Below are 9,639 nucleotides of genomic sequence, written 5' to 3' on the forward strand. Positions count from 1 at the left end.
ATCTGGCATAAAGCCAGACAATTCTGCTACCATAAGAATCATCCCTCTCCCCTATCTCAGGCGGCAGCACCAACCACAAAAAGTCTCTATGACACACATCACAAATTTCTGTCTATTCAGATAAATCATGCATGTAGACATATTTTACTCAATTGATGCAGTTTCTAGTGTTTCTTGTGGGGTATGCCCAGCGCCTGCCCTGACCATCTCCCTGGACTGATCACCTCTTCCTGGGTCAGAGCCACTGACCCCATCACCAGCTGTAATAGTTTCTTGCTTTTTTTCCTTTCACTATTTTCTGTCTTTGATCTCCTCCATTTCTTACATTACCTGAGCAGGTCAGGTTGCCAATGAAAGTGAGCATTTCTCAATGCAAGACAGTTAAGATCCTCCTTCTCATCCCTCTAAACAACCCTTGCATTGTTTTGTTTTCCAGGCATCAATTTACTATTTATAAAAGACCATGAAAAAGCTCTTTCAAGATAGTATAGCAGCTACCATATTGGAGACGTGGTTATTTGTATGAAAGGCAAAAAAATTAAAGCAATTTCCCTTCTTTATCTCATAGCCCACATATTAGATGAAATGTAACACTTCATAGAGTGGGGGAAAAATTCATGGTTTAATTACAATGTAGCATAAACGCTTTAGTAGTGGATATCAGGATATTATTGTGACATCTAAACTAGAGTTCTCCACAGACACTGTGAACAGGATACTCTAAATTCCCTAAATGATTTGCATTAAGAAGGTTTATACAAAAGCAGTCAGTTACTCAATCTTTAAGACGTCATGACAGGGTGAGACAAACACACATACATCAGTAAGTACAGAGAAATGTTATGCTACATTTTGGACAGGTCAGAACTGAAAGTGCTTCACATCTATAGGATAAGAAATGGCTTCATCTCCTCATCCCTAAATGATGAGAGCAAACAAACAACCCTTTAATAGGTTAAATAAACAGTGCCCCATTTATCCATGCTTATATAAAGTTTCCAACAATTCAGAAGGTCCATGGTGACATTTACAATCTATATACACTATAACAAATTGTCAATGAAGAAAAGTTCAGGTACTCCTTGGTTCCCAAAAGCCGGAAGCTGCTCTCTGCACTAGAGACAAAAGCTATCTATAACATTAGGTCAGATTTCTTTTTTGCCTCCTTTTTTGTGTGTGTGTGTGTGTGTGTTTGTGTAAGAATTAGTCCTTCCAATCCACCTTGAATAAAATCAGTCCCTAAGTCCTGGTCATATTTAACAACTGCTTCATCATTCAGTGTTTAAGGCATGTTCATAAGATGTCAGTATAGGGGTACTGTCAGAAATTATAATATCACAGTTACTAAGAGTCAGCAGATTTACATAGCAACACCACTCTTTACAATATAATGTAAAACAAGTTGTTGTGATGGAAGTTGTTCCTGAGTTAAAATTTGCTAAATACTGCAAAGGTTAATGTTTTCCTTTCATACTTCTTCCTCTGGAATGTCCTTTCGCATATGCTCAATTGAAAATTAAAAACCACTCTGAAAATACCCTGGATGTCAGAAAGTGAAAATGTTAGCAAAATTCTAATTATATTGGCATTCCCAAGTCTAAACTTGGCCAGGATAGTATGCATTTGCAGGGGTTGGTATCACTTAGCCTTTAGCAAGAATATTTTCTAAATGCGAAGATAAATATAGTGTCAGTCCACATTTCTGGGCAACCGCAAACATCAAGGAAAGATTTTGGTATCAAGAATTAACAAATTCAAAGTTTTGTGAATATATATAACTCTGGTAATGTAGGCTTTTTCATTTTCTCCTCCCTTAGAATTAAAGGAAAACATTTTTAAATTGCAGAAACACAAGACACCTACAAATTCAGCTTTCTAAAACAACTTGTCTACTCAGATTATGAAGCATCCATTCCCACAGAATTGTTTCTCAAGTATGTAATCATTGACAGAATTTCCTATTTTAAAAAAGCTGTTCTTGACTGAAAAAAGTGGATAGCTTTAAAAATAGATTTGTCATTAGATTCAAAATGTGCATGACAATTTTTACAACCCAAATCATCCTGGCTCCAACTCACTAGTTTGTACAAACCTTTGCTCAAGTCTGAGCATTACATTTAGCTGGAGTTAAAGAGCAGTAGAAAATCAGAATGACAAAAGGTGTGACTCAAGTCTGTGCTATACCTGCACTTCTGACTCAGTTGAACACAAACCCTTCAGAAAGCTGCACTGTCTGGAGTCGAATCCAAAGTTTGATGAAATCCATGAAAACGATGAGTTTTAATGGGATTAGTATTTTAAGTGCTCCATCTGAAGCTCATTGTTTGCAGGGACGTATCATCTCCTATTTTAAATACAAGAAACTGCAGTAATTGCACCTATCAGACTAGGGAATTAATGTTCCTTTATGTATTTTAAAATCTGTCAGCAGTGCAAATTATGAATTACAGTACAATTTAAAAAATCTTACTTCCACATTTCTTTCCATTTAAATCCCAATAGGACAGAAATCAGCAACATGCAAAGAAAACAGGGTGGGAAAGGAATGACTGCTTCCACAGATGGGAACTCCAAACAGAGAATCTTATATAGTGGTATAGAAACAAAGCTCTGAATGAAGTTTGGCCTAGCCCATGTGTCTTATGCACAAAGGTTAGCTAAAATTTAATTGCTGTGACCATAAAATATAAATAGCAACAATTTATTCACAAAATTCTGGATTAGATTGATTTTTTTCCTTTAACAAACTGTATGATCTGTTATCAGCCAGCTGTATGTTTAAGCACAACAATAGAAAATGTAGTACATAAACACCTAAAAATCACAGTCATAAAAAGCAGGCAAGTACATCAGTCTTTTGGTGGCCAAAGCACAATAGATTAGTCTGCCAAACAAGTGTATGTGAATGTAAATTGTGGACATTAGATTTGTTAAAAATTGTTTATACTGTCAATAAACAATCTCCTGTATTTTAATACTGTTCTTAAGGAACTGTAAACTGTTTAAAGTAACAGGTAACAGTAAAGGATTTAAATATAGTGGTAAATAGGAAAAATAGGGGTTTAAATTTGCATGTGTGGTAAGTGGGTAATTTGGAACTAATTCATAATTATCCACAAAGAACTCTGACCTTTCTTAGGTAAGACAGTACTGCCATCATTTCTAACACTTGTGACCATTATAATAACACAAGAAAAAAACCCCAACATATCAGCTCTGATACATCAATCACATATGCATTCTAAATTACAGCTATTTACATGAAAAATATATATTTAATTAAAAAGCCACTGAAAAACATGGATTTTTAGTCAGGTGCTGCACTTTCTGCAAAATGAGGTAATTTGGATGCAAACAAATTAAGTTTAGTAGAGTTCAGGATCCACGGTCTCCAGGTTTAAAGTACAGATTGCTTCAGTAAATAGCTTGACTCTTTCTGTATGTTCAGAGCAAGAAATCACTAGATCCAGTTAAATCCTGTTTTATAGTGCTCTTGATGCAACACTGACTAATGTCAGAAGGCTTCCCAGCTCAGTTTTACAACTGGTCTTTCAATAGAAAGAAGAAGGGGAAAAAAAAAAAAAGAAGTGGTTATAAGTTGGTTTCATCCCAAGACGGATCATTCATATTCTTTAGAACTTTTCTAACAAGCTTCTCCAAGTCCTTGCGAGCTCTTTGTTCCTCTTCTAATGATTTCTTCATCTTTTTGTTATCCTGTTTAACAGAGACAGAGATATTACGTTTGTTTTGGGAGCTTTTAACAGATCTGACACACATACACTGTCAATTACAAATTCTGAAGGCTCTTCTCAGTAAAACCGATAGCAGCTGTTCAAAGGCAAAGCTTCTATTAAATCTTCACAAGTTACACAGTTATTTCACACAATGCAACAAAAGCCACCAAATGGAAACTGAGCTACTTCCTATTTGTACTTGGGGGCCCTTTATACAGAAAGTGCTAGTAACAGATGGCCACTAATCTTGAATTCTTCTGCTCAAATCTGATCAATGAGGAGTAGAATATATTTGTTGCTAATGGAGAAGGGAAATGGAGCAATAAGCAGACTAAATATTCCCTGTAAGAACCTCCTGTGATTTTAACTGGTTTCAATATCCCAAAAGCTTCTTAAAACTTAATGCAAATTAACTTGCTTCATTAGGAATGTAAATAGTTGAGAGGAATATCCTGAAAACCATTACGTTCTCTGAAAAGCGTTCTGTGACTAAATTTTAAACTAGACTGATGACTACCAGCAGTCTACGAGAAGTCTGAATTTCAAGGAACACCATCTCTCCACATGTATATTCAAAAGTGAGTTCTCACTGTTTAGTGCCATCAGGCAGTACTGAAATAAATGAACAACAGGACTGTAAGGGTGACAGACCAATTCACAGGAATGCTTACACTATTTAATCCTGTACAGGTCAAGGTGATGCTGGGAACAGCAGGGAAGGAACCAGAAGATAAAGAAAACATTTAAAGAAGGCCCCAAGATAAGTCTAACAGTGTTTAACAAACACAGGCCTGCAATCCAAGGGTCCAACTGAACTCCCATTAGCTGTCATTTACAGACATTTCTAGAAACAGGATAGGATCATAAAATCATAGAATATGAGTTGAATTGGAAGGGACTCATCAAGATCATTAAGTCCAACTCCTGGCCCTGCACAGGACACTCCAAGAATCACACCATGTGCCTGAGAGCATTGTCCAAATGCTTCCTGAATTCAGACAGGCTTGGTGCTGTGACCACTTCCCTGGGGAGTCTGTTCCAGTGCCCAACCACCCTCTGGGTGAAAACCTTTTTCCTGATATCCCACCTAAACCTACCCTGACTCAGCTTCATGCTGTTTCCTCAAGTCCTGTCATTGGTCACCAGAAGAGATCGGTACCTGCTCCTCTGCTTCCTGTCACAAGAAGTTGAAGATCTCAATGAGGTCTCCCCTGAGCCTCCTCTTCTCCAGGCTGAACAGACCAAGTGACCTCAGCCAGCTTCCCCTCAAGGCCATTCACCATCCTCATGGCCCCTCTTTGGACACTCTCTACTCGTTCAATACCTTTTTTATATTGTGGCACCCAAAGCTGCCCCCAGCACTCGAGGTGAGGCCGTCCCAGTGCAGAGCAGAGTGGGACAATCCCCTCCCTTGCCCGGCTGGCGATGCTGTGCCTGATGCCCCCCAGGACAGGGTTGGCCCTCCTGGCTGCCAGGGCACTGCTGACTCATGTTCAGCTTGTCATCCACCAGGATCCCCAGGTCCCTTTCCATGGCACTGCTCTCCAGCTCCTTGTTTTCTTGTCTATACACACAACCAAGTTAATGAGGTCTGTCACCTCATTAACTCCATTCCCTCCTCAAGCCTGTTGAGAAACTCGCAAAGTTCATTATTTCACGTAGATTTAAGTTATTAAGTCAGCCAATTCAGGACCATACTATTCAAGTACATTGCCTGTGGAACAACAGCTACGAATAACCTATGGAAGCTGCTATTTGCAGTCTGGTGTCTACATCAACCAGGATGCTATGTACTCCCAGAGAGCCTTTATCCATAAAGCCCTTGCCAGCTCAGACATTATTTCTGCCACTTCTCTGGTTAGTAGCATCACAGCAGTGAACCAATGAATGCTTTTAAGATGAGATTCCTGAATTCTTGATATAAAAGAGAATGAAATCAGGCTTTAATATGTCTTAGCTTTGGAAGATGTAAGATTGTGAAGAACATCTATTTGGAAAGGCTCCAGAAAAGAGAGCTGTTGCATGAAGCTCAGGAAAAGGTGACTTTCTGTTTAAGTGTCATGGAGCTGAGCAGAGCCTCAGTGAGGCTGCACATTTACTCTCTGTACAAAAGCAGGAAGCCACAGGAGTATTAGTGGGCTATTATTGCTGCTTTTATTATGTGAATTGTGTTTTTAAAAAGACTGTCACATTCACATCTAACCTGGGATACTCATTCTTTATATGCTGAACACAGCAGAACTTAAGTATGCAATGCATCAACTGTCCTATTTCAAGGAATATGCATTACATCCTTAGAAACACTGGGCATGCTTACAGATGGCAAAGAATTCACATTTATAGCCCTAGACCTTAAGAAATTTGAATACAAATCCTTTTTACATTAACACAGGAAATTTTATCCAACTTCTGGAGTCAGACTGGTAAGCAAATTCACACCTTGCAGAGTGAGGAAAACCCAATGCTTTTTTTCACCTACACATTAAGCAAAGACTACATGCAGCACCACTAGCATGGTTAAAACAAGCTATGACCTGATAAGAAGATATTTTTATTTATGCATGGTGAATATTTAGAACAAGTGACAAAGAAGCACCCAGAGCTAACGTGAAGCCCTCATTTTAAAAAAGCCATGTGATAGGCACTGAAAAGGACTCCTGTCTGGAAATGAGCGGTTTTAAGAACTGATTGATAAGAGGTGTTCAGGTTACTGTAAGATTGTATCATTTTAGAACTATAAATATCTGGTTCTATTTAGGCCTTTATTAGCATTCTCAAGCAACTACGATTTCTCAGTCACTGTAAGCTTACTTTGCTGGTGATACAGCACAACTGAATTTGTTTAACACTTCCACCATTTTAGAAGCTGCAACATCCAAAACCAGCTTAGTAATTCACCTCAGAGAAACAATACTCAATGCTATTCTCAAAAGACTGATAAGAACAGGGAGTGCTTTTCGGCAAATGGTATTTTACTTCTGAAAGTAGATCTAGTCCAAAATTCAAGTTCATGACTGTCAAAGTGAACTTGCAAGCCATATTTAGTTTTAAAACAAGTCTTCCATCTTTTCCTTCTCCATGTTGCTATATACGTAGCAAGTTACCAACCTGTCTTAACTCCTGTACTTCATCCTTTAATGCATATACTGTGTCAACAAGGCTTCTAAAATGAAAAAAGAAGATCATCTGTAACAACAGTTTTCAGAAATACACATCTAAATCTATTATTAGACAAAACTGTAAAATGAAATGCAATTAAATAGAAAACACCCCATACCCCACAGCTAATTTCGAACCTGTGTTAAAAAAATACATTGTCTAATCCTGATTTATATCCACTAAGGCAAGGACTTGTTACCAGCTTCTGTGAAAAGAAACACCTCTCAAGCACTTAAGAGACCTCTGCTGGTTTCTGTATTACAGCTTTCTACAACAGAACAGTAGTTTCATTTCCAACATACACTTTACCAAAAAGTAGAACGACGCCACACGCTAACAAGAAGGATGACACCAATTTAATACTGAAATCTGACAGCACTTGGAAAAATTATTTGTAAGTGAAGCACATCACTTCTTGGCACGGGTGGAAAAAGTTGCACAGCATATACAAAGAAACCAGACATTTAAATGAAGGCCAACTGCACTTAGAGGACTGGCAGCATACTCCAAACAACTCTGCTCCAACTACGAACATACCACACAGACCCTACTATAATGGGAGACAGGAGGAGGAAGAAGAGTGCAGAGTTTACTACTTTAATTCATCATTCATTAAACGTTTTCTTACTTCTCTTCTATAACAGTCTGACCATTACTTTTAGTTTCTTCTACAATAATTTTTTCTTCTTCTGGAAGCAGGACTTGAGGAGCTGATTCTTTACGGGAACCTGTTGTAAAAATATATTAAAAAATGAGCAACTCACAAATGCCACTGAGACATTTCAAAGATTATTCTTTCATTCACTGCATGATACACCCCCATGACCAAGCTATACCACTTTCCATTCCCCCTTCCCTCTACACACGAGTTACTGACACATTTGTTACTTTTGAAATCACAGCCTTACAACAACAAAAGGTTGTCTGACACTCGTATCCCACTATTGACGTAACGCCCGAGTCATTGACGGGGATGTTACACTGTTCAAGGAATAGTGCACTACTCAACCATCAGTAAAAGCTGTGCAAATTCCCCATGGCAGACTGAGAAAGAAAGACATAGCTCTGATTAAGTAACAGTGATTTAAGCCTCAAGGACAGATTCTGATCTCACATTGATACAAAACCAAGAAACTATTCTGCTCTAAACCCATCACTCTGTCAGTAAGGAGCAGAACAGTGGTATCAAATGACACAGCAATTAAAGAAAAATAAGTGAAAACCCTTTTTGCCAAAACACTGTAAGCACCACACCTGTGTGTGTGCGCACACATATACATGCAAATCCTCTTACACATAGCCTTTTAGTCCTATAATTCATTCCTACCAAATGAAATACACTCTTTGTATTTAATAGATGTTTTAAAAAGCACTGCATGGTTTGATGATAAAAACTCAAAGCATTCCAATATCTTCAGAACTTTTTCCACACATTACAATTTATGACATCAAGATAAAATGTAGATTATAAAAAAAATAGCTCTGACTAGAAAAATCTACAGCCCAGAAATGTGCATCCACCCATAAGTACATAAAGTATGTATTCTACAAAGATTATTTAATTAGGCTGCAACAAATTACAAGGTTTTTTTTTTTTTAAGAAGGTCTGTAAATAAGTTGGTGTCTAAGCATTTGTACAGAATTCAAACACTGCAGATAAAGCATTTCTTAAATTTTTTAACTAAGACATTGGTTTTAACAAACAAGGTATACCTGCCTACCAATTCACTGTAGTGAACTTTCATTAATCAGGAATTTCTTAAGTCTCATACAGTTCAAACTGATAACTTGGTACTACAGAGCACATGCCTGTCCAGAGAAATTAGTTGCTGAACAGCTGCTTTGTGATAACAGCACTTTTCTTTATGGCTCATAGTAAAATACATAATATAAACAAATTAAAAAGTTGAATAAATCACACTCACTAAAAAATACTAACTTCCTAAACAGCTGCAGTCTTGAGTTCTGAACAGTGAGCTTGTAGGGACCCTACCTTATCTGTACATGTTTGGACCCAACCTTAGTTGTACATGTTTAGCTATTTAAACTATTTTAGCAAACAATAACAAATGTTTTTAATGAAGAAAACAGTTTCCTTAAGCTTACAGTAAATATCTAATGTATCAGTATATGGTTGTCAATATTATATGGAATAAAGATAACAGCAGATTTGAGAAACAATCACGTCCTTGAAAGCTGTAAGTTCTTCTTACAGAATGAAGAGATCTTTTAAGAGTTAATACACTTCCACTGCCACCTATTTTCCAGAAGGAACAACCTATAAAACAAACATATCCAAACTCTGTAGGGAGGTCAAGGACACTTCCCTGTTTGTGCTGTCAAACTCTAAGTGTTAAAAGCTCTCTTATGTTTATTTCAGTCAATTGCTTACTGCTCTGCTTTATTAGCCTTGCAGGTAACAGAACTGAATTGTGGGAATTAGTTGGCAGCAGCTGCTACCAGATCACTGCATTTTGGGTCTCTGTACTGATGTGGAGCACACCTCAGCCCAGCACAGGCCAAGGGAGGGAGAACTGACCAAGGGGGAGAGAACTGCCATGTGTTTTGCACCCATGACTCCCTCCACCCAAATGGAGCACACGTTATCTTTCTCCTTCTATAGAGCTGCATCCAGCTGTCTGCTTGGGCAGGGTAACATGGGTCCTTGCAAAGCACAAATAGCATGGAGGAGACAGCTTGACAACAAATGTCCCAGCTGTTCAGTTATACACACACATGCATGTGA

At 37.9% G+C, this 9,639-nt stretch overlaps 1 protein-coding gene across 3 annotated transcripts in view; it reads right to left on the bottom strand.

Annotated features, from left to right (window-relative positions):
- Positions 1–598: 598 nt before the first annotated feature.
- The window catches only part of ARHGEF7 (Rho guanine nucleotide exchange factor 7), a 73,605-nt gene continuing 64,564 nt past the window's right edge, over positions 599–9,639 (bottom strand). For all 3 annotated transcript variants that reach the window (XM_017737055.1, XM_008635869.2, XM_017737057.1), the window contains 3 exons: positions 7,522–7,621; positions 6,843–6,897; positions 599–3,714 (listed from right to left, as the gene is read on the bottom strand). In XM_017737055.1, the coding sequence (XP_017592544.1) occupies positions 3,592–3,714; positions 6,843–6,897; positions 7,522–7,621 (278 nt within the window). In that variant the 3' untranslated portion in view covers positions 599–3,591. The remainder of the gene's footprint in view (positions 3,715–6,842; positions 6,898–7,521; positions 7,622–9,639) is intronic.

This window comes from Corvus brachyrhynchos, unplaced genomic scaffold, assembly GCF_000691975.1.
Source record: "Corvus brachyrhynchos isolate BGI_N302 unplaced genomic scaffold, ASM69197v1 scaffold83, whole genome shotgun sequence".
In the NCBI taxonomy this organism is placed as follows: Eukaryota; Metazoa; Chordata; class Aves; order Passeriformes; family Corvidae; genus Corvus; species Corvus brachyrhynchos.